Source organism: Ochotona princeps, chromosome 3 (genome assembly GCF_030435755.1).
Source record: "Ochotona princeps isolate mOchPri1 chromosome 3, mOchPri1.hap1, whole genome shotgun sequence".
Taxonomy (NCBI): domain Eukaryota; kingdom Metazoa; phylum Chordata; class Mammalia; order Lagomorpha; family Ochotonidae; genus Ochotona; species Ochotona princeps.
In genome coordinates, this window is record NC_080834.1 from 65,138,151 (window position 1) to 65,165,140 (window position 26,990).

Here is a 26,990-nt window from a genome sequence, read left to right on the forward strand (position 1 = left end):
TCTGTTAAGGAGTTGAGATACATGTTTAAAATAACTTCTTACATTGAGATTAACTATTGAGATTAACTAACATGGTAATATTTATTGAGCTCTAATTATGTCCCAAATGGTTTTCGTCTTTCCGTCTGCTAACACCTTTGATGTGGGGAGTATTATGTCCATTTGACAGAAGTGAAAAGCCTCTTAGTAACTTGCCTGCAATTTACGACTTGCAGGTAGTAAGTGTTGGCATGAGAAATAGTATATCATGAGGCCTCTAATTTATTTTTATTTTACTTTTTGTTTTATTTTAAAGACAAAAAGAGCTAGAGAGACAGGGAGCTACCTTCCACCCACTGCCCAAATGTGCGCAACAAGCAGGGCTGGACCAGAGCTAAGCCGGAAGTCTGGAATTCCATTCTGGTCCAAGTGATTGAGACATCAACTACTGCCTCTAATTCTGTACCATCCTTTAAATAATTACATCCTTCCTTTTACTACTGCATCTTGAATGTGATAATTTTCTTCAGATCAGTATAATTATTTATATATCACTACGCATCAAGTTCAGATAGCTACACAGTGTTTAAGTACATATTTCTGAATTAACATGCACATAGAACAAGTATAATGCTCCAAGAGATCAAAATGATGTAGTTAGTATGATTTATTTAAACACACAGGATCTTGGTGAAGCATAATTATTTATATTGGAAATGGAACTCTTATGCTGAGAGAATCTGTGTTGACAGAAATGATATTTTGTTCCAATTTTGTCTGGATCAAAAAAGGATTTTAAATTATGGGAGCAGGATTATGTACCATGAGACAGATTGAAGACCCTAATATGAAAAATATTAAAGATCACAAGTTTGCCAAATGGCCTGGAAAGAAAATCATTAGCTATTAACAGGTACTTAGAAATTGTAAAATGTGCACATCAAAGTGCAATGTTACATTTGGCTCATTTCCGAAATGGAAGTAACAAACAGAAGCTGATCCATTTCTTAATACAGAAGATAAGTTTATTACAAGTCAATAACATACACCTGCATTTATAATATATGAATTTTTTGTACATAAGCCATCACCATTTGGCTATTTTATGAAAACAACCCATGTTTTTAAATTTTGTTTTTTATATTAACTACAAGGTTGATCAGGGTGGGAAGGATTGAACTTTAGGGAAAACTGGGTGAACACATTGTTTAAAATTTTACTATTTTTTCTTGTTTCTAGGGGAAGGGTGGAGACAAAGGGGGAAGCCACTCACAACTTTGCAAAGATCCCAGTACCCAGGGATGAGGAACCACCACCTCATATCAACCCACAGTCTCAATGTGTACATATTCCAAGTGTTCTGCCCAAGTGGTTTGGACAGTTCTTGCGTGCTGTTGATTTCACTGATTCAAGGATAGTGACACCCTCCCAATCTCCATTGGCTGATATAGTAATCCTCAAGTCTCCATTCACCAAGAATGTTTGCTGTCATCATTTGAATGGGGTGGTTTTCCAGTTTGTTCTGTTCTTCTACTATGACACCAAATGAGCTTCCATAATCTCCTTTTACAACAGGGCCTTTGTCCACTGTTCCACCTTTTTTACTAAGTAGTACGTGTTCTTACAGGTGAGCCCAAGGACCCAGGCCACATGACCCAATACCCATCAGATTCCCCTATCCCTGGGTCTCACGGACCCAACACCCACCTTGCAGGCAGGGTCCAGGATTCAGGAAAGGCAACCAGATCCCCACCATATTCCCTGCCACTGGGCTCACACACCAACATCCACTTCACAGGCAGGTCCCAGGACCTGGATTGGGTGCCCCAAGTCCTGCAAGATCCGCTGCTCCTGGGGTTCATGAACCCAGCCACCACCATTCATGTTGGCCCTAGCACCAGAGCCAAACTACCTGATCCCTGAAAGATCCCCCATCCCTGGGACACATGAACCCAGCCCCCACTGGGTCCAGACTGGCATAGCTTGCCTCACCTTAGCATCCACTTATTGTGCAGCCTGGCCTTGTATAGCCTGTCCCCTGTTCCAGTTCCTGCAGCCAATTTCAGCCCAGCCTGATGCTGTCCTGGACCTAATGTGAACTGGCTGATGTTGATGCCTGAACTGACTGCTGCTTCCCCCTGTATTGGTTCTCAAATCTACCAGAGGATGTTATGAACTGGCCCAGACTTGTCTGTCCCCAGACCTGATCCATAGGTATGCTGGCGGGTACTGCAACCTGGTGTTGTCTGGGCTGCTCCCTAACTTCTTTCTTTCATTCACCTGTAAGGACTGCATCCCAATGCAAAAGTTTCCCAAGCACCTCCATCAGGTCTCTTCCCAGTGGCAGTTCTTGTGCATACCAGGAGATCACTGGCCCTGGTTGACTTTGTCCGCCTCCTGTCCTGCCAATAACAGTGTCCATGCTCAACTGGCCTACATACATACTGGTTCTTGCTGTTGGGTGTTGCAGCTCAGTGATACCTGGTCTGTGCCGATACACAGCTATCACGTGTTTCAGCAGAAGTCAAGACAGACCTGGCCCAGTCTGTTGTATATCCAATCTGTCTCTCACCAAGTACCAGTTGGGGCTGGAGTCTAGCCCAATCTGTCACTCCCCAGACCTACTCACACTGGTTGAAACCATGTCCAGCCCAGATTCGTGCCCCCAATCCTACTCTCATCCTCACCAGTGGGAACACCATCCCAGCTGGGGGTCCCCTTAGCTCCCCAGCCAATCCTGTTCCCACATGCAGACCTTGGGTGAGCCATCAGAGATTGCAGTTTTGCAGGGGTGAGCCCACATTTCCTCCACAGATTCTGTTATCAGACCCAAATCTCTCACTCATTCTTTCTTCCAAATCAAGAACCCATTTTTCTTTCTCCTCTCCTTTTTTGTTTCTCTTAATGTATGTGTTATAAAGTGATATTAATTGACTTTTTTTCGAAAAAAAAGATTTCTATATTTTTATTGGAAAGACATTTCCAGAGAAAAGAGGAGACAGAGGAAGATCTTCCATCCACTGGTTCATTCCCCAACAGGTCACAATAGCCAGAGATGAGCTTATCCAAAGCCAGGAGCTGGAGCTCCTTCCAGGTCTCTACTGCTTCCCTGGATAGACAGGGAGCTAAATGGAAAGCAGAGCAGCCAGGAAGCAAACTGGTGCCTAAATAGGATCACAAAGCATATGATGCAAGGACTTGGCCCCTGAGCCATCGTATCAGGCCTTGAATTTACTTTGTTAACAGATTTCAAGCAAACATCCCAATATAGTCAGCTGTAGTCACTGTGCTATGACCTCACTCATCTCAACATTGAAAGGATGTACTCTTGCCCAAAATTTCTTGATCTTTTTCATATTGCTTTGCGTATTCTTGCAAATATAAGATATTCAATGCATATCAGATACAATGCTGTTAGTTGATAAATACTCAGTGACCTTATGTCTATTGTTTCAAAGCTTATCTGCATTGAAATGTACATATCTTCAGTACACTTTGTATATTTTGTGGATAAATTAATATCAGGTGATATCTAAAATGCTGTGGATACAGATAAAGTAATGTGTGGTAGCTGTCTTCTAGAAATTCACGATAGAATTAGTAATAGTTTCATATTTCTGTCATTCCCAGTGACTGGTTTTAATTTGACTTGGTTTCAAATGTATTTTTTCTATCAGCTATCATACAAATTGCCTAAACTTTTATGTCAAACTAACTTTACAACCTTGAATGCTTCTCAAAGGCGAAAAAAAAAATTCTTAGACATTTCAAATTGCTGTTAATCTCAAACATATATATATATATATATATATATATATATATATATTTAATGTATCTATGTTGTTAATATATTTTCTAGGAACTATTTGAAGATTTAGTTAGTGTTTGGACTAGAAAAATCACTTTTCTTGCCTCAGATCTTTAAGTGACTTCTATCATTTCATATTTTAGGTTATAGAAAAGCATTAAAGCAAAGTGGAGAATACCTAAGTTCTCATTCTTACCCAAATGGGGCAATGAATTTGTCTTAATGCTTAAAGGGGCAGTGCTTTTTGTGACTGATTTTGTTGCATGATCATTTGCTAAACCTCAAGAAAAGAGCAGAAATACTGCTGTGGAAGTAGGTTCTTAGGGAATGTAGAAGCTCTAACTAGTCTACAGATATAAGATGATCATACACAGATGTGGTTCTTATCAGAAGGTTAAAAATATATGGTTAGGATGCATTTGTTCTACAGGAAGTTGTTGACTGGAAGAATTAAATGGCACAGATTTGGTTCCGTTATTTCCCCCATTGAATTCCATATACATTTTCAAGCCATCGTTTTTCAAAGCTGAAAAGATTTGGTTTGAATGAGAGTTTTGATGTCCAAGAATGGCTAGAGACATTTTTTGTAAAATATGTAAATAATAAATATGATGTATACCTGTCAAAATATAAAGACATCGCTGGAAAAGATTAAATTTGTACAGCAGTGATATATGGTAAAATAATAATTTATAATCATCCAAACATCTGTAACTTTATATTAACACAATAGAAAGCATTAATTTTCCTTTACCTCACCATAAGGCCACAATATCAAATTGGCTGATATTTATAAAATAAACACAAGCATCTCTACCAAGGCCTGTGTGAAGAATTAAGTGCAGCCCAACTGCTTACATTACACTCTCCTTGTTCAAAGGAAACAGTAGTTCTGTGAGTTTCAATTGAGTAATGAGAATTTTTGGCAAAATCTCAGGAGCCCTGTAAGAGATTTAGCTGTGTGTGCACAAGCCCAAGCATGACATGTGTGAGCATGTCACTGTATGATAAAGATAAGCAGAGTTGCAGAATATGGCAAGCTTACCAACAGAAGTAAAAATAGCTGATATATGAAAAATATTATTTCATATATCTTACACTTGTGGAAAACTGAATCTCCACTTAAAATATGCTGTTGCCCTATAGCTTATACATATATGTTTTAATTAACTATCTTGCATTTGCTGGAAATATAACCAGAAAGTAGATTAAATTTTCAATGATCAATTTCAGTATCTCTGTAAACAATGAACATTGCAGTTTTACTGAAGTTTGTATTTATATGTACTCTGCACCAACGCACATTCCTATTTTTGTTTTTGGAGATATATAAGTAAAATAAGTAATTTTTATTTTAAACATTTCTTTTTTTAAAGACTGATTTATTTTTACTGGAAAGGCAGATATACAGAGAGAAGGAGGTATGAAGAGAAAGACCTGTCCACTTGTTCATTCCACAACTGGCCCAAAGGCTGGAGCCAATCTGATCCAAAGCCAGGACGTTCTTCAGGTCTCCTGCATGGGTGCAGAGTCCAAGGCTTTAGGCCCTCCTTTCCCAGGGCACAAGCAGGGGGCTAGATGGAAAGTGGACCAGCTGCGATAGGAATTCATGCCCATATGGAATTCCAGCAGATGCAAGGTGAGGATTTAACCGCCAAGTTATAACACTGGACCTTAAATTTTATTTAGTTTTAAATGTTTGTTATATAGGTGAGTTAATTTCAAGCCTATGCTGATTCCTGAGTGAAATGGGAGGGAATTGAAGGGAGTAAAGTGGGTGAGATAAAAGACCCCCCTCCCCCAAACCCCATGACTGTGGGAAGGATCGGGAGGGCAAAGGAGAGATGTTGTGCGACTCCTTACTGCCAGATCACATTAGTGCCAAGATGGAGATGGTCCCTTTATTTAGTCCCAGGGACCCTGTGGTGGTGGACGAATGTCCTGACTGTGGTGCTTGAATGATCTCCACTGTTCTGAGATGGTATTGCCTTCCTTATGCAAGATATGAGATATCACTTCCCAAACTTGCTGGGATGTTCATGTCTGTTTCAGTGTATCCATAGCCTCAGGAGTTCAGTGAAGAAGTTGACCTGTAGTGTTATTCAACCTGCTTTTCTTTTCATCTGTTGGTGAGGCACTGAGGGTCTTTGGTTGAATTAAAGAGGTCAGCTTCCTTGTCTTTCTTGTGGTTCCCAGTGTGTTGTCTTTCCTTGAACAGAGCTCAGTGCCAAAATATGTGTTCTGGGTTCAAACCAGACATCCCTGTGGTGCTGGGGATCAGATGGAGGTTGTGGATGAGGTGGAGTGTACAACTCCTATTGAACTGGACACAAATATAGCTCTTACGTGCCAGCAGGCACTGTGGTCTAGCCTAGCATGGCCTACCCTCACATAAATCCTTGCATGTACCAGCAAGTGCTACAGCCTAGTCAGGCTCATCCCTGCAAACCCCCACCAGACCCAAACACAGACCCAGCCCCAATGCTTGCCAGACTGACTGCTGCTTATACTGGCAGGTGCTGCAACCTAGTTGGAAGACCCCTGAGGACTCCTACAAGGCCCTCACTGAGACTTGACTATAATGGGTACTGGCGAGTACTGTGGTCGGTTGGACCCAGACCCACCTCTCAAAATAGATTATGTTTTAAATATTGCTAAATGGTTATCCTTGGAAATGAAAATAATTTATTTCAAATTCTGAATTAGTATTTTTCTCTAAATTTAATACATGAAAGAGTGTGTGAAGGGCACTGTAAAAGAAGCAATAAGAGCTGAAGCGACAGAAAAAATATTTGTTGACTGTATCCATTCATTCCTTCATTCAACCAAAAGACATTAATGGATGCACCAAATATGGAGGTCAGAATTGATAATTCAAAAACAGAAAATGATAAACATGTTCTTTTTTTCTTTACAGCTGATGAGAGTCTCAGAATATGAAATTAAGATTATAATATGTGGTAGTGATGTGATGTTATAGGGGAACAAAGTGAAAAAAACACGCAAAAACTGTGTTAAAAAGAAAGGCTCCCCAAATATTATCATAAAGGAGACGTAACATTCGTGAAACCTGGCCCTGACTATGAAGTGGAGGAAAGAGTGGAAATGGAATGAGAGCATTTGGAAGTTTCTGTTCTCCGCCGTACCGATAATAATGTACCAGCAGCAAGATCAAGCACTGCATAAAGCATTCAGTATGGCTTGAAATCACATTTTCAAAATGTGGGCCCTGTAGCATGGACATCATCAATGCCGACAGCGGGGAACACAGTAGTAGTTTTAAGTTGTAGATCTCATGCTAGACCTGTGTCTCAACCCATCCTCTGTGGTTAATAAGACAACACCCTGAATTGAGTAACTTCTGAAGTTGTTTGGTTTTGGCTTACAGTTCTGATCCTTGGTCAAGAGGCAGCATTTGGTGGTGGCCTTCTTGGCAGTCTGGGGAAGCAAAGGACATCACGTGGTGAGAGGCAGGAAACTCAGTAATTCTCACCAAACTGGTTTCTATGGCAGACTAAGGCTTGGGAAACATACATTCACGCCGGCAAAGCTCTGTTGACCTCAGAATCTCTCATAGCAGGAATTGAGTTGCAATGTTTTCAAAAAGGACACAGCTTTAGCAGGTTACTAAAACTCTGAGGGTAGCACCCAGTATTTTGTATTGAAAAGCCTTCCGAGTGACCAGAAGTTTCATCCTTGAGTACAAGGTTAAGGATAAGAAATGTTGGGCATGTTGATCTTAGTACAAGCAATACAGCATGAAACGCTGGTGGTTGCTGCAGAATGTCACTTCTTATCTTGCCAGTGATGCTCAAAGTTGCTGAGTTTGTTTTCTGTCCAGCTATCAACAGTTTTGGAAACAGGCAAACCAATCATAATGAGTTTCTCATAACTTATTTCCCTAGGCTATTGTTAACACACCTAGTTACTTTCTCTCCTTCAGTTTGTTGTGGCCCTCATACTCCACCTTCCGGTGATTCCAGAATTTTGAGTATTGTCTACATAAATTCAAATGTGGGGTTTCTCTTGTTGAACATGCAAACTTGAATAATTCTTTATGGTTCATATTTTGTCTCTGGAGTTTTAAGATACAATGAAGTATATAACCTGGGCATCAAAGCCTCCGGAGACTGCTTTTGATAAATCATCCCATTAACAGACTTTCACAGAAAGATTAGTTTCACAAATTCTGAACAATAAGTTACCTGAAGAGCTTCCTAGATCTAGTCAGCATAGAGGAAGAGATAATCTTTTGGCATACATGAGTCAGACACCAAGACTAACATGCCACAGAAAGCTGTTACTGATTGTCTCAGGTTAGATTACATGGTGGGGTATTTTAATTGGTACAGGCAAAACAAACCCTTCAGTTAGCTAACATGAGATTTAGTCTCATGCTTTATAGGGGTCTTCTTCTCTAAATCTTTATTCTTCATCAATAAATTTTTTAAAATGTATTAGATAAGGTCCTTTCTCCAAATATGAGAAGCTCCCTAGTGATACTGAAACAGCCTGTAAGCTCCTATTCTTAGATCCTGCAAAAGACAGTTGAGTAAGTTACAGCTTTAATTTCCTCATGAGGAAACTAGAGATTTATTTGTTTGTGCAATCATTCATTAGCAAACATTACATCCTACTTGCAGTTCTACATGCTGGGGACATTGCAGAAACAGTCTAAAATCTAGGGATCTGCTCCTCAGTGTGTCCCCGGTGAGCTCTTTCCAGTGATCAAGCCATTGCACGGAAAGCTCTATTTTCAAAAATCTGTGTTCAAAGAAGGTTGTTTAAAATAGATGATGAGAGGTGATCTGGAGAAGAGTAAACCTAAAAAGGAGAGTAAGGAGTTTCTGCTTCCTAATTTAACAAAAGTGTCTGACATGCATAACCAATGATTTAATGTTAACTCTCACTATAATTCTAGTTGTCACTGCAAACTAGATAGCTGGCGGAAATATCAGGAAGGAGGGATTTGCCTGGGCCTTGGAAACACCTAGACAGGATATAAATAAGCAGAAAGAAGCAGTGTAATGATGGAAGCTGATCCACGCTATTTAGATCAATTGCTAAGCTAGTTCAAATAGGAATGTTGGGGAAAGCTCAGCTTTGTACTTAACCCTAAACTTAAATATTGACTTTATAACTTCGTAAATGTGAGTATCACATTGAGCACATCATTCTCCAAACTATAGCTATGTGTCTATTTCTGAAAATGGGTTAAAAATACCACCTACTTTCCAGTGTTCAATGTGCAGTGATCCAATACCTATAAAGTACTGGTTGAAGTTCAATGAATATTGATGATGAATATTGACATCATTATTCATTTCCAATCCTAAAAGTCCATTCTAAAACCACAAAATTGTATTTACAAAACAATATTCTTTGTTCTCTCCTTGCAAGCAGTTACTCCATAGAAGCAACCAAGTTGGTTTTTTTTTTTTAATTCTCTTTGATATTTGTGTTGCATACATACTAGCACACTCTTAAGACTACTTGGCTAATCTTGGTGTTAGTTTTGTTCAATATTATAGGTGACAGATGAGGATGTCAGACTCATCAAAACGTGTGACCCATCAGAAACTTAAGTGGAGTCAAGGAGATCCTGCATTTGAACATATGGGGTATCTGCTCTTCATGGGCACACTTGACAAGTCAGGCAGCCTCTATCAGGACAATTGCAGGAATATCACATTGTAGACATAGAAACACTCTCCTTTCAGGCAATAAGATAGTCAAATATTACTGGATTATTATATTTGGAATGTTAGGCATAAGATGTCTCGATGGTGTAGAAATATGGCATAGTGCTTAGAAGCTCAAACTCTGGGGCCTGTTGTGGTAGCCTAGTAGCTAAAGTCCTCTCCTCTGGTATCCCATATGGGCACCAGTTCATGTTCCTACAGTCCCACTTCCCATCCTGCTCCCTATTTGTGACCTGGGAAAGCCGTGGAGGATGGCCCAAAACCTTGTGACCCTGCACCAGTGTGGGAGACCAGGAAGAGGATCCGGGTTCCTGGCTCTGGCTGTTGCGGCTGCTTATTGAGTGATTCAGTGGACGGAAGATCTTCCCTCTCTGTCTATCTTCCTTTCTGTATATCTGACTTTCCAATAAAAAATAAACAAATCTTTTTTTAAAAGTTTTTGAAAGATTTTTTTTTTGAATGGCGAATCTATAAGAAAAAAAGAGACAGAAAGATCTTCTGCCCACTGGTTCACTCACAAAGTGCCACATTGGCCAAAACTGCCCATCTGAAGCCGGGGGCAGGAGCTTCTTCTGGATCTCCTCTGCAGGTGCAGGGTCCCAAGACTTTAGGCCATCCTCAGTTGCTTTCTAGGCCCCAAGCGGGAACTGGAAGGGAAGTGGAGCAACCGGGATACGAACCTGGGCCCATATGGAATCCCAACACATGCAAGGCAAGGAGTTTACCACTAGTCAATTGTGCTTGGCCCTGCGTAATCTTTTTTTTTTTTTTAATAAATAATTCTTTAAAAAAGAGCAAGAGAGAGAAGCTCAAACACTGAAAGTCAACTTCCTGTAAGTTCTGGTTTTACAATTTGTATGACTATGGACAAGTTAAGTGATTCCTCTGTACTTTGCTTTGTCCGCTGACAAAATGGAGAGACTGATGTTACTATCTCACAGTTGTTGTAGAGGCTATTTATGTTAACACATGTAAAGTGTTTAGAACTGTGAGTGGCACATGTAAGCACACTGCAAGTATCCATTATCACATTAACTTGTGCTTTTCTTCTAAGAGCCTCCTTCACTTAGACTAACATAATTTTTGACAATATGCTGTGCCTTGAATCAGCTGTTACTCATCTTCATAAAGACTAAAGGAAATAATTAAAAATAAGAATATAATTCTAGAAAGAGACTCCTGTTAGAGTATACCTTTTGTGGAATCTCCTGTAATTTTTACATGTTTGTCTTACAAATGTCTCTATGTCCTTTTTGTGCTGTTGTTGCTTTGGCTAAATGAGACTGGATCATTTTTAAAGAATGAAAGCTTATCGGCTCACTGTCCTGAAGGCTTGGTAATTCAAGATTATAGCACCAACATCTGTTCAGCTCCTCATGAGTGCTTCTTGCTACATCATGACATGCCAGGGAGCACTACACAGTGACCCAAAGCAAGCATGTTAGTTTATATCTGTTTTTCTCTTCTGGAAGTTGGTAATGCCACTCTGGAGGCTCTGTCCTTATGACCACAGCTAACCCTCAGCAATTCCCAATGGCCCACCTCCAGATATTATCTAGATATGAATTTGAGTATTATGTTCCCAGTACATGAACTTTTGGAGGACACATTTAAAACATAGTGCTACTGCTAGATATCCGCCCAACCATGAAGTCTTAAAAATTAAATAATCACTTAACTGATTCACTTGCCTAGATATAAAGGAATTCAAAGGAAAAAAATTACATATTAAAAATATGTTCTGGCTTAGATATTAACTATGCTATTACTTAATTATGCTATTATTTTAAGGAAAAATTTCACTGTTTCATATTACCACAAATGCATTTTGGTAATATTGTATTTTTATAAAATCATGTTTATGGATTGCATAATGTAGAATATTCAGTTTTTCTCCAAATTAGTCCAGAATTCCTACTAGGCAAGCAGAGCACCAAATGGGAAAATACCGGCGACTTGAGGTTAGTCAATTACTTTTAACACATTTTTTTCTTTTTTTCTATGTTCTTGATGGATGCTCAAAATGCCTTTTGTCTAAATGCTTTGAAATTGTTGGCAGCTGGTTCTTGTCCATTAGAGACTCAGTTCTCGCTGTTGATATGTATTCCTCTTAGCAGATGCATCTTTTTGTAACTAGCTACCTGTCTTCTTGTCATTTTCTCTCTCATCCTGTTCACTGGGATGATAGATTTCAAGTTTTCTCAAACAAAAGCATGCAGTTAAGAGATCCAATTTAGTGCCTATGGTGATTAAAAAGAAAAACAAATAGGAAGTAAAATTATGTACCTTTACATTTGCTTCCACCTTGAACTCAGAAGTAGTTCTAAGGACTGTAAAAGTGTATCATTTATGATCAGATTTTACCCTGTTTTTGAAACTATTGATAGAAGTAGACAAAATGAGTCTATTAAACTTCTGTATAGGAAAAGCACATCTATACCTGAAATTGTCTATAATATAATGTTCCCAAATCCCCCAGCTGCTCCAGATAAAAGGGGAAATATTTTACTAGTGTGTCAAAAATAATATTTAAAAAATAGGTGGAGGCTGTTGTACCTTTGCATTGATAAAGGACTTCTAGAAGCCTCTACTGTTACCAAACTTTACATAGGTAAGGAGTGACAGATCAGTCCTATTTGAATCATAGCTTAGAAACTGCTTTCTTAGTGTAAGATTTTTATTAGTATATTTCCTGGGAACTGAGAAATTGGGACAAGTGAGGACTAAAAATCTCAGTTTGGAAAATCAAAAAAACAATGAAAAATACCTTTTGGCAATTTTCAAAAGATGACCAATGTAAAAATGCTTGTTTGAAACTATTTATATGTTCCTCCATTACTAGGGGAAAGAAAGAAATGAAAAAAAAAAACTTTGGACCCAGCACAGTAGCCCAATGGTTAAGTCCTCACCTTGCATGTGTCAGGATCCAGTGTGGGTGCTGATTCAGGTCCTGGCTCCTCCTCTCCCAGTCCAGCTCCCTGCTTGTGGCCAGGGAAATCAATACAGGAAGGCCCAAGGTCTTTTGAATCTGTGTCCAGGTGCGAAACCCAGAGGAGGCTCCTGGCTCCTGGCTTCAGTTCCACTCAGCTTCAGCCTTTGCAGCCACTTGGGGAGTGAACCAGCACATGGAAAATCTTTCTGTCTCCTTCTCTCTCTAAATCTGACTTTTCAAGAAAAATAGATACATCTTTTAAAAAACACAACGAACTAATAAGCATAAGGAATTTAAATCTTTTTCTTATCTTTTAAGAGGAGCTAAAAATTACCTGCTATATCTTTTGTCAGTGACCCAGAATTTTTTAACAGAATATTGTCAAACACATATTTACATGTAACTTAAGTCATTTACATTACTTATTAGGAAATGGGGACAAAGTTCATGTTCTATAGAGAATTCCAGTATTCTAAGCAATAACAAATACAACTTTCTCCCTCCATGGGCTACCATATTTAAAATTTGCCATAATTTTGCATAAAGATATTTTGTCAGAAAGTTTAAGCAAGCAAATAAATGTGTATTTTTTCTTAGCTTTGACTTCTCCCGAAGAATGCTTGAGTTTAAAATACATTAGGACTAGAAATAGAAAATCAGGTAGATTTCAACAAGACAAAATGAAGAGTCATTTTGATAACTGTTATCGAAGAGGCATGATGGTGTGCGCCACCTTTACTGATGAGATTTTTGGTAGTAGCCAGAAAATAAATTATGACACATCCATTAAGCCCAGATTCTTTTGGAAACCTATGAAGGGAACACTAAGAATAAAGGCCTAAAGTAGCTTTTTCAAGAAAGAGAGTTTCATGTTTGTTTCATTGTGTGATGTTCTGACCACAAACCTTGACTGTTCCAAGGTTAAGTATTGCTAACTGGAGATACTTTCTTGATGGTGGTGTGCATGGAAGGTCACTGAATCAATTCCATGTATAATTATTTCCAAAGAGAAACTATAAATAGGAAGTGAATGAAAAAAGCATTGCTACAGATATCTTCTCTAAACATTCTATCTATTCACTGTTTAAAATTTAAAAAGCCTGATTCTACACACTTAATGCAGGCATCAAATATTACAGGAGCTAAGATAAGCAGAGGGTAGTGCAAAACGTCCCACACTCAACTTCAAAAAGTACTTTAACAAAAAACTAGAAAACACAAAAACAAAGGCAGACAATTTCTTCCTTAACCCATGGATCCAGTTTCCTGTATTTTACCCTATAAAAATTAGTTACACTTGTATCTATGTTGGCTTAGAAAAAAGATGTGGATTTCCTCACATTTCCTTTAGTTTCAGTTGTTCACTCAAACTGTCAGTCTATGAATCCTAATTCTAAATTCCTGAGACAGAAAGAGTAAATTACATTGGTCCAGTTGTGATCAGCTCTTTTAAGTCCACTCAGGTGACTATTAGAAAGCAGTTCTTCATAATCCTGCTATATAAATACAGGACTGAACAGATCCCACTGAGGATTTAGAATTTCAAAGTTAGTCTTTGATGGGTATACAATAATGAACTTATTAGTGTGTAACTTATGTGAACTTATTGTGTGTAAAGATAAGTTGAAATAATTATTTTTGCCGTAAGAATTGAGCAGTCTTATTTAAAAAATGAAATATAATTCTTTGTGGCCAAATGGACCCAACTGGAAACCATTATGCTAAGGAAAATGAGCCAATCCCAAAAGGTTAGATACCACATTTGCCTTAATTTAAGATGAAATTATATCAATCCAAAAAATAGTACCTATAAATTGTAATATCATTTCAACCACAAACAGCCTGTATCACATGCAATAAGATATTGTGATATAACCAATGAACCAACAATCAATGTGAGTCAGACTGCTTATGACCTACATCAAAGAACTGAAAACTCTAATATGCTTTTAATACCCTGTGTTATTCAGTAAAGGGTCGGGAGAGCAGAGAAATCTTCCACCTTCTTACAATGTGTGAGAAAGATGTTAAGTATGACCTATCAGGAATATAACAGGTAACTTACAGAAAGCAGATTCGAATCTGCATTAGACATTAGCAAAACTATAAAGACATACAGGGGGAATCAAGAGCAATCCTGACATCCTCTAAACAAGAAGTCATATTCACAGAGCAGGGGGGGACCCCAGTGTGGAGCAGGTGGACAGGAGGAGACTTGTATCCCAGCCTTTGAGACTCCCAGATTCTCACCTAGGACTATCAGTACAAGCACCAAGGGCTATATCCCAACAGTAAGGAGACCACGGGGAATTGAAGTGCCCTCATAGGCCAAGAACTCTGAAGTCATCCACTCCCTTTCGGATCTCCCACATGGGATGGAAGAAGCCCAGGTCCTTCCTCACAGGATCTAATGTCATTGGAACAACAGCCAGGGACCCTGAGCGGTCCTCAGAAACAGAAGAACAGCACACTTCCTTTGGGACTCGGGAGGGGAACTTTTCTCTGGTCCTTACTTAGTTCCAATTTTGGATCCCCACCCTCTCTTGCAATGACCATCAGGGTCGCTCCGGAGCATCCCCCCACAAAAAATAGATTAGATAGGCAGAGACCAATAGGGAGAGCTTAGAACAGACAGGAAACGGTCAGCGTGGATTCACATATGCCTTACTAGGCAGGACACAAAGATTAGGTACTCCTCACTAAGGTATTGAAGATTTCCCTGCACACCCCTCCTAAAACTGTCCTGTGCCTCAGTTGTAAACATAGGCCTTCTTAGAGTTACAACCCTGTTTTGACTATCCTAAAGTGTGCCAAGTTCAGTAAAAATCATGTTCCAATACTATACACTGCTAAATATAAAAATGAAAATTGACACGAGACAGTTGAATAGTACCCTATAACCATTTTAAGGTGTATAGCAGCCGGTTGTGTATAAACTAAAATTGAAAAGTCAATGAAGTAGTCACAGGATGTGGTTCAGAACTTGCATTGTCTAACATATCAGTCACTCAATACCATGTCAATTAACTCCATAATGTTGTAAAAAAAAAAAAAGAAGAAGAAGAAAGAAAAAGAAAAAAAAAAGGGATTGAGCAGTCCAACCAGTGATTTTTTCCAGGAAGGGAAAAAAACCCTCCCTTTATTTATAGTGAAACAGACCACGAGCAAAGCAAAGATTGTTTTTAGGGAATAGATTTGAATGTGCTCTGACAATTAAACACACTCTGGTTGGAAAGCTCAGAGTCCCACGCCATCGGATATCTTGGAAAAAAAAATGACTCTGGCCTGGAAATTTTCCAAGCAGGTGTTCAGAGTCATCAAAAAGAAACCCTAGGAGTAATGTTCCTATGAAAGAAATTTTACTCAGCAGCACAACTCTATAGCATGCTTTCTTGGGTAAGTGATAGAAAAATATGCTTGTATAAAGCAGAAATAGCTTGTCTCATTGCGTAGGGTTTTGATCAATTGCCTTTTGTCTGCCAAAGAAAATGATTTTAGTTTTGATAAGGTTCATGATGCTCAATTCTTTCTGGCACCAAAAGGAAAGCAGCATTATTTGTAGCCTGAAATCAATTCCAGCTGTTGAAAATTAAACCCCTATCATCAGCATCTAGGAAGAGGCTTATTTTTTGTCTACTGTGATGGCAAGCACCTAATTTGCCCAAAATCAGCATTACATTGTGAAGCTACTCCTTTAAAAATAAATAAATAAAGCACAGTATTATTTTATATCATATGGTATGATTAATGGACAGATCAGGAAATTGTGTCCTTTTAGTTCAACTCAAAAAATAAAGATACATTCATTTTTTTTTGAAAGGCACAGTGATAGAAAAGAATGAGATGGAGACAGAGCTCTCCCATTTGTTGATTCATTCTCCAAATGCATAACAACCAAGGTTGGGCCAGGTTGAAGTCAGAAGCAAAATCCATCACGGGTTTTCAGGTGAGTAGCAGAGACCATAGCTGGGCCATTATCGCTCCTTCCCAGTCATGCTAGCAGGAAGGTGAATTGGAAGTTGATTAGCCATGTCTCCAACTCAGACTCTCCGATATAAGATGTGAGCATCCCAAGCAGTAGCTCAACTCATTGCTTCACAACATCCACCTGCAGTTCAGTTTTAAGGGGCATTTACTTCCATATTTGCAGATCATTAAACTTCAATTTCTACTTAACTTGATTTCCCAGGTAATGAAGTAAAATTCTAGTGAAAGATCAATACAAATAACCATATTATTTTCTTGATAATAAGAGTAGTGAGTATCAGGATAATGTGCTAATTTTGCTTATAGTACAGAGTAGGTAACTTGAAGACTTCAAACACATAATTGAAGGGAAACAGAATAAATAATTGAAGGGACCCTGAGTAAGTGATGGAGTCATAATTTTCTGGTACTATAGGATTTAAAAATAGTGACTCTCTTTGACTCTGTCCAGAATCAGCCCTGATGATGGCTTAGAGGCTGTTAAAGTAAATATTTTTGGTGTTACCTGGAACAGGTCTCTAACAATGATCCCAAGTCTTTCCTTAGCATGTGCTAAGTTTTCATGAGATAATCGAATATTTTGTCATAAACCCATGCTGATTACTGCTGTATGCCTAGAATGTAAAATGTTTGAGGAAATATACTTGGATCAGTTAAGAGAAATCAAACCCCAACATTAATAGCTATCTGTATATCCATAATTTTTTTTCTAAAGTTGTATACAATGCAATCGCAGCCTCAAATAAGTGGTTATCATCAACTGTGAAAATTAAATAAAAGCCTTGCATGGGCTTTAATTTATTTAGCTCCAGTAGTTTGATGGTAATGGGTTTATAATTAGATAGTTTTAGATTAGAGAGATTCTCCCACATTCTGACTTTAACACATTGTTTTGCTAAATTTGCCAAAAATATCTGATCATTTGATATTATTTTGGGTTTTGTTTGCTTATTTGTTATCTCTGAAACAAGCCACTTCTATTAAGTCCTGTGTGAGATTCATGAACCATAGAACTGACAGGGATGAATTCCTATATGCAACTCTCAGCCTATTTTAGAAAAAAACATGTCACAACTCTTCCCACCAACAAAGCGTTGGATATTCTTTGTATAGCCTACCAGTGTCTCCGAATGTTAAAAATCGACTCAAGTTCGTCGTATCTTTCTGATCCTGTCCTTGCAGTCATAAAACAGACTGAGGAAATTTTGTCATGAAAATGAAAAAGAAAACAGTGATGTTAGTAAATATTCTCCTCAGGTAGCATAGCAAAAAATAGGTGATTGAGTTTAGAAAAATTAAGACCTATTTGTCCTCGACTTCCCTTCTTCATTATATTAGGAAGTTATAATACTTAACAGGCTCATAGGAAACAAACTTAAAAGATTACTTTGGTACAATTTTTTTATATTCATGCAGAGGTCTTTTAAGCATTGTTATTTAAATATATTTTAAAAATTTTAAAATGACTAGTTTATTTCTTACATATTATATTTTAGCTTTAAAATGTAAAATTTTTAATATTTACCATATCAACTTGCATACATAGACATATACTAATTTTTTTGAGTTAAGATAGTAATATCACAAAATGAGGGCGACATTGCAATGATCCAATGTGAAGAAAGATGTACATATTGTTATTGACATGGTATAATTCAGTGAATCATATTTTTATGTGCCAAATGATATGATATCCACACAATTTTATACCCTCTGTTAACCACTTCAAATAAGAGAAAATGTGATATTTGTCTTTCTGTATCTGACTTATTTAACCATATGAATCTCCAGTTGTGAATGTCAGAATTTCATCCATTTTTATGAGTAAAGTTTCATCATTTCTTTATGTATCAACTTTAATTTATCCAGTTAATTAATACACATATAGGTAGATTCCATGTTTTTGCTATTGTGAATTGAGTTGCTATGAACATTAGAATGCAGGTATCTTATTCATATGCTGATTTCACTTGCTTCACATATACCCCCAGGAGTGGTATAGCTGGGCAGTACAGTAGGTTTATTTTCAGAGGGATCACTATAATGGTTTTCCATAATGGTTGTAACAAACTGCATTTCCACCAACAGAGTATAAGGATACTCTTTGATTTTTGGATAATACTCATTCTGACTAGGGTGAGGGCAGGCCTCACTTGGTATTTTATTTACATTTTACTGATGGCTAGTTAGCCTGAATGCCTATTTGTGCATCTGACTTTTTCTGTTTCTTTGAAAAATGAGTGTCCATATGTGTTCTTTTCATAATTGGATTGTTGGCATTGTTGTTGATTTTCTTGAGCTCCTTATATTTTCTGGATGTTAATCCTTAACCTGAAGGATAGTTTGTGAATATTTTCTCCCATTCTTTTGATTGTCCCTTCACACTAATGCTTAACAATTTGTTAATTGTTTTCTTTGCTGCACAGAGCTTCTTAGATTGATGTAGTAGCATTTGTCTACTTTTGTTTTTATTGATGCTGCTTTCTACCAAAGAAGTCTTTCCCTGGGTTAATGTTTCATAGCATTTCCTCTATGTTTTCCCCCATATTTTAATGGTTTCGGGCTTTAAGTTTATGTACTTGATTAGTTAATAATTGATTCTTCTTAGATTGTAAGGGGGTTATTTCTCATTTCTACATATGGAAATTGGTATTCCAAAATCATTTATTGAAGATATTATCTTTTTGCCAGAGTGATTTTAGGTCCTTTATGAAAGATTAGTTGATTGCAAGTACACAAGTTAATTTCTTGGAATTCTGTACTGTTCCTTGGTCTACATGCCTATTTATATTTCAACAACAAGCTCTTTTAAAATTATCTAGTTTGTTTCTAAATTTGATATGGTATTGTTTCAGGTCTTTCAAAGTTTAAGATCTTTTTGACTATTTGGAATCTTTTGTTTTTATATGAATTTTTGTATGTTTTTATACAGTCTGTGAAGGAGGTCCTTGGAATTTTAATTCTGATTGTATTGAATTTGTAAATTGCTTTGAGTAATTTTTACACATATGCTATTGATTATTCCAGTCTGTGAATAAGGAAAGTATCTAAATATTTCTATAACTTATATTTACTTATCTACCAGTAAAAATATAAAATAATCACAAACATTTACAAATTAAACACCTGGCATTTAGAATGTTGAGAATAGTTCCAATAGCTTAAATGTTGCAGTCACTCTTCATTATTATTTGCAATTTGTTGCATAAAGTCTGTGGCAAGCCATCTTGACTGCTGATTAATGAATAGGAGAATGCATTTCAAAAAAGAAGTGTTTCATCATGCTGTACTACCTGCCTCCACTCTTGCCTCTATCAAAATGTACCAGACTCAAATTTTCCAATTATCCCTGTGCCCGTTGGCATTTTTATCTGATAGGTGAATTGAGATCATCAGAAACAATGAACCTGAATACCTTTACTTTCCCAGGGTAGCTGCTCCGTGAACTACAGAGTTGCATTTTGGAGAAGGGACAGAGCAGAACAGCGCACAGCTGTGAAACCATTTTCCGAAAAACATACAATTCCTGCTAATCCCCCGCTTGAACAGAAACAATTATCAGCTGTGTTTCCATGCAGCAGAGAATTCACTAAGCAGAGTTGAAAGAAGACTCTCTTGCAATTCTCTATTTCATTTCTGTTCTTGCAAGTATTTTTCCTATTGGTAAATAACATCAAGCATTGAATGAATGTTAATAAAGAGTTTTTAGTGCAATACCATGCTGATAATTTTTTATTATTTACCTCTTTGTGTCTCTCCATCTCTGTGTGAGAGACACACAAACATATATACCCATAAATAAACACACACTCACACACATAAGTGAAAGGTTATATAAAACATGAAAAAAATGACTCTAAAGCTGTAGAAAAAAAGAGGCAAAATAAGAAATGATACCATGCTTTCAAAACAAGTAAGCCGAAATAATGCTATCTAAGGTGCTGTAAGATAATATTTGTTTAGGAGAAACATTTTCTTACCCTTGTCTTTGTATCTCAAACTCTTCTCTTTGAGCATATGCTGCTGCAGTTATTCACAGTAATTACTCTCCATTAATATTGCTGTGTGTGTGCATCTCTGTGTGAATACACTTCATTCTCATAAGGTTAAACCAATCTTGGCTATAATAAATAATCTGAACAGGGAGTTTTCCTGTACTAGCTACCAGTAAATCTTAAAATTATTTTGCTGTCTGCTGCCAACCATTATTTGGTTGAGATATATGTTGTGCAAAAAGAATCATTTTGATGAAAAGATGAAGACAGTTTACATCAATGGGAAGCATTTTTGGAAAAAAAAATCATGTAACTGCTGTCTTAATAACTTTAGAAAGATGTTCAAAACAGAAAAAAACAGAAAAGAGTTAACATTAAAGGAATCACACAGAATACAAATAACAGATTTTACTTTGAATGTAAATATAAACTGAAATAATCTTGATTACAGAGACACAAAATCATATGCTTCCATAGAAGAAAAAGCTTTAGTTAAAAATAGTCAAATTGCTTTTCTCTCACACTTTCCTAAGACATGAAATCTATTTTTTAAGTGTTTGGATTCCAAGTAAAAAGCCTTACATTTTCCTTTTTTTAAGATAGAAAAAGCTAAAGCAAACCTCACTGCATAATGTCATCCCAGCTGATGCCAAACCCTGGCTGGGTGCTGAATTCTAGCTCAGTAACTTTGCAACTCTTTGGATAATTGCTTTCTCTGAAGGAAGTGTACGTATCTCTGACAATAAAATGAAATGTTTTACTTTAATACACTATTTTTTCGAAGTATACAATCCCATCCCATTATACAAGGAACAGTTTCAATCAGCTAAGCACAAATGTATTTTTTATCAGGAGTTTTATTTTGGTCCTTTTTATATTCCTACATTTTATTTTGAATTTTATGGTACAAATCCATAGGATTTCCCTATCACCTTCTCAAATTTCCCACAACCTGAATGATTTTCCCCATCTTACTGCAACAGTATAGTCTTACAAGTTTGTGCCATATACCTGCTACTTACATGAATAAGTAATAGATTGTCTTCCTCAAAACTGATTAAAACTAAGTTTCTCTGGATGGAAAAGGAATGATTAATACCACAGATAAGCCTATATCACAGAAACCTGTAACTATTCATTATGTATTTTCACAGCATCGCAGCATCCATTTGGTAGAGAACATATATTATCAAAATGTCCAAATAAACCAAGTAAGTTTAGGCTTTTGCAAAGAACATGTATCTCTTTCTTTCTACCTCCTTTTTCCAGCATTTTTTATCTTATACTTTCTAAACTTCCTTGTCAGCTGACATATTGCTACTGGTGCTTTTTATTGTCTTCCAATGTCTTGCAATTTCCCTTTTATAACAATTATATTCATAATTTTTAATCAACATATGTCTTCCTGACTTGACTGGTTATAAATCCCTCAGCATAGTAACTGTGTCTCTTTCATTCATCACTATAATCCCCAATGTCCACCTGAGTGCCTGACACATAGCAGTTGCTCAATAAATATTTATTGAATGAAACATTAAGTTCTTAGCCTTAGACCCATATTTCCAATCTGAGTCTACTCAACCTGATAAAATATAGAAGTCTGAATTTCCTATCAGCTCTCATGTTCTAGGAAGCATTGTCTTTCAGTGAACAGAATAATTGGATTCATCTGATCATGGAGACATGCTAGAGCCACTTTAGAGAGCCTTGTCAACAAAGGCATTGAAGAAATCAAGTGATGGACCAACGCTAACATGAAAAAATGACAAATATTGTTGTTTTCAGTACCGGGAACTGTAGCCCACATTCTGATCATCCCTCTTATTTCCATATGGAATATCTTATTTTAGTCCGAATGAGTTTATAACATAAAAATTGTCTCCGAAATATTTCCTTTTGTGCGCATAGCATGGTATATTTAAGTCAAAAACATCCCACCACGACAGTCAGGCAGGGCCTGCGAGAGAAGATGGGAAGAATATTTACCTCAAAATTCTCATATTACAAATATGAAATTAAACACTAGCTTTTGTAAGATAGCCAAAGAGCTGGGTCTGTTGTGTTCTTCTGACAGTAAATATGACAGTCCAACATAGAGTACAGTGTAGGCTTGAAATTGAGCAAGTGGGAGTTGGCTACTTAGCTTTGCTGTGTGTGTGCATTAACTTTGACCAGTAATACAGCACAAATTAAAAATAATAGCACTTACCCATGAAGACTATTATCAAAAAATTTAAAAATGAATTTGAGGGCCCGGCTAAAGTCCTTACCTTGCACGTGCTAGGATCCCATATGGGCGCCAGTACATGTCCCGGCAGCACCGCATCCCATCCAGCTCCCTGCTTGTGGCCTGGGAAAGCAGTGGAGGACGGCCCAAGGCCTTGAGATCCTGCACTCGCACAGGAGACCTGAAAAAAGCTCAGTCTCCTGGCTTCGCATCAGCTCAACACCAACCATTCCAGCCACTTGGGGAGTGAACCAAATGATGGAAGATCTTCCTCTCTGTCTCTCCTTCACTCTGTAAATCTGACTTCCAATAAAAATAAATACATTTTTTAAGAAATGGATTTGAACCTGTGTACATGCACCAGGCAGAGCTTGCTATTAGCTGCATAATGGGTGTAACTGATGAAGATAATCATGTGCTGTAAGTTTCTATTATGGCACCAGTCTATTATTCATAACATTTTATTCTCAGTAATATATTGTGCCTCACTAGATAGTATTTGACTATTTATTTTTATTGGAAAGGCAGATTTACAAAGAAAAGGAAAAACAGAAAAATCTTCCATTTGCTGGTTCACTCCCCACACTGCTGCAGTGGCAGGAACTGAACCAATGCAAAATCAGGATTCTTCCCAGTCTCCCACATGCGTATAGTGTCCCAAGGCTTTGGACCATGCTCCACTGCATTCCCAGGCTACAGGCAGAAATGGGAAGTGGAGCAGCCAAGACACAAACAGGTGCCCATATGGATGCCTTGCAGGTGAAAAATTGGCCATTTGAACCAATACACCAGGTTTCATGAAGTAGTATTTTTAAATGACTTGCATATTTATGTATTTTATTCACCAAGGAAAAATATTTGGATTCCTCATATAGAGGTTAAATAATTTTACACTAATACACATTTTAAAGTGTCACAACTTAATATTCTAACATCCATTTAAAATCATAAAGTTCATAAATCAGTAAAAAATAGGCATATAAGAAAATAGATATTAGTAAAGCTGTCATTTTACTAATTGTTTATTATATTTCATTTAATCTGATTATCAAAAGATATTTAATTTCATCTTTTCCTCATTTCAACTTTAAATACATCTCTCAATAAATTGCTGCCCATGTATGTACTGTGCAATTATATGTTCTGTGTTCTTAACTCTTAAAATATATATTTATAAATCAGGCAATTATCAATAAATATTGTTTTATTTTCTCTTTATTGTCAAAAAGTTAATGTTATCTTCCATATCTATTTTTTACAATTTGTTTTTTTAATAATTTTCAATGAGGAAATATGACATTTCCATATCAGTGCTATTTTAAAGATTAGAAAATTCAGACAAGATCAAATAAAAAGCTTCTGTACATCATTTATTGGGAAAATGCAGTTATTTAACTTGTCTCTGCACAGATTATGAACTGAAACTTGGCACTATAATAGATTGCCTGAAAATATCTTGATCAAATCATAGTGAGAAGAATCTAATTCCAGGGTATAATAAATCTAATTCCAGGGTATAATAAATTTCTCTTGCTGAAAGCTGAACATAAATGACTTTTATTTTGATATAAATTTATATTTCTTGAAAAGTATCTTTAATGCAGTGACTAATTTTTTTACTATGAACAACAGCATTTCAGCTGCGTGTATTCTCTAAAAGCTATGCCGTCTGAGAAGGATGCTATTACTCTGTATAGTATACTGCATACTTTGTTCCCAGAAAAAACTTACTTCTATATGAGCATTTGAGCATTCAAGTTTAATAAATCATTAGAATGAAATTTATGCATTTAGTTATTTACTCTATTTGATTCACTATGCTTCCTATAACAGATAAGATTGATGTTTAAAGTAATTAAAATAAAAATTGAGTTTTATTAATGTTAAGTAATTCTAAACAGATCAATTGAAATAATTGTTAGAATATTAATGTTTAAGTGAATTATTAAGAGTTGTAATGTAAGAAAAAGCAATGAAACAAAACCCAGAAACCTAAATTCTGGTCACAGCTCTATGAGAGCATAAGCAAAGTTCCTCAACTTGTGCATTTTGTATTTTGTTGTTTGTTTTTCTTTACCTCTATTGTTAAACAAAGTTCGATCTCTTGTAACAAAAAAAGTTTCTGATGAAACAGAGTATGAGGCATGCTAATGACTTACTTGAAATTAAATAAAATTTAATTTATGTTTTCTTTCTTTAAAAGCAAAGCATGCAATCCTAGCATTTTAAAGATACAGTTTTTGTCAAAGAATCATGTTGTTGCTATGTTATCTGGTTTTGTCTCTTAAAAAACAGGGTGAGGGAAGTTTTTAAATATCAGTTTTCCAATTACTGATAAGAAAACATCTAACCACCTACCATGTATATTGACAAAATGGGAAATTGTAACTTTAATACTTGAGTTAAGGTCTATGAAACACAAAGAATGTCACTCTTAAAAGGAATCAATAGGACCCAGCACGGTAATCTAGTGGCTAAAATCTTGCACACACCGGGAATCCATATGGGCACTGGTTCTAATCTTAGTGGCCCCATCTCCCATCCAGCTGCCTGCCTGCGGCCTGGGAAAGCAGTAGAGGACAGCCTAAGACCTTGGGACCATGCACCTGCATGGGAGACCCAGAAGAAGCTCCTGGCTTCGAATTGGCTTAGCTCTGGCCATTGCTGTTGGAGTAAATCAGCAGATGGAAGATGGGAAGTAAATCAGTGGATGAAAGATCTTCCTCTCTGTCTCTCCCCTTCTCTGTATATCTGACTTTCCAATAAAAAAAGAAGAAAAATTGAGTATTTATTTTAAAATAAAGGAATTTCCAAGTAGTGTTTTGTGGATATAAACATCAAAATAATTTGTAAAGCCTGAGCTATCAGTCAATTTTAAAAGGGAAAAAAAATGAACAAGTGTGCATTTGCAGCAAAATGTGTTAGTCCATCTATTGATGGATTCTGTATCACACATTTAATCTTTAATTGTCAGATATAAGAATGCATCTACTTTATGATATTTCAGCAGAAATAAGAAAGGTTTCTATCATAGGTTATTATCTAAACTCTGTGACCTTAAGCAATGTTCATTTATTTTAGGTTTGTATTCTGTATCCCAAAATATGAATCACAGGTCAAATATGTTAAGCTTGGTATCTGTTACTCTCCTTTCAGGTGTAAGAAGTTGCTTTTAAATGTTCATAGAAACTGTGATTTGAAAAATGTTTATTGTGCAAATCCTTTAACAATCACACATAGTTTTTGCTTAATATACACATATGTGAACTTCCTGAAGACACCTTAACTACTAAGTTATAGCAGAAATGTGATATGGCAGTTTCACAATAGCTGAGTCTAATGGCATTGGGTCTGTGTTTCAGCTTCAGACATGGCAGCAGAACAAGGGCAGATTCTCGTGATAGCCACAGCAGCTGTTGGGGGATTCACCCTCCTTGTCATCCTCACCTTATTCTTCTTGATCACTGGAAGGTAACTACAACATACCCGTTTATTGCTTATATTTATGGATAACCATACTTAATATTCACTGTGTATTGAAATATTTTTGGTGCACCAAAACACACCTAAAATAGATAGGAATCTCGGCAGATTCTGCTTTGATAGTGAACGTCATACCATAGCATAACCACCAGCACTAGTTCCTTGTATGAACAGGTTCCCACCTGCGGATGCTTGCAAAGACTGGATAAAAGCATTTTGAAAGCTGTGAGGATAAGTTCATATTCAATAAGTTACTTGAAATTTTCATTTACTATGATAATAATATACCTTGTAAATTTTTTTCTTTAGTAATAATAATACTATACTTTGAAAGATTATTTTTCCTGGAAAATAGATGGTTTAATGGAAATAGATAACACTTTCTATAAAAACTTGTAAACATGCTATCATATAAGTGTGCTTTTTTAATCAATTAAATAGTGAAATTCCATATTAGAATTGCATCGTTGGCTTTTCAAGACAAGTTTTTCTTCATCTTGGAGTAATATGGATGGAAATGTTAAGTATTAATGAACTTAGCATGTGAAAGATTGACACTTGAGCAGCTGGTCAATGTGCTTCATCCATCTAAATAGTAATTTTCTCTGTTTTTTGTGTAGATTTAGAAAGATTATATATATTATAATCAGCTATTCATTTTAATGCAATTATATCCAATGATAAAAGGAAGGTACAAGTAATACCAAAATTTAATTGACTTTTATATGTTTGAAATTATTTAAAAGAGTGTGTCAATTTTCTGTGTGTTTGTATATCTACACAACTTTGGTAAGGCATCACAAATATGTACTTATAATTCCTATGGACAGAAAATGATTTTTTCTAAATAACAGTCACACAAAGATTTCATGAGTTT

The 26,990-nt window shown here is 36.6% G+C and overlaps 1 protein-coding gene across 1 annotated transcript in view; it reads left to right on the top strand.

Moving 5' to 3' along the window:
- EPHA6 (EPH receptor A6) overlaps positions 1–26,990 on the top strand; it is an 860,890-nt gene that overhangs the window by 559,736 nt on the left and 274,164 nt on the right. Inside the window, 1 exon segment of the mRNA XM_058661775.1 lies at positions 25,993–26,101. Coding sequence (XP_058517758.1) covers positions 25,993–26,101 — 109 coding nt within the window.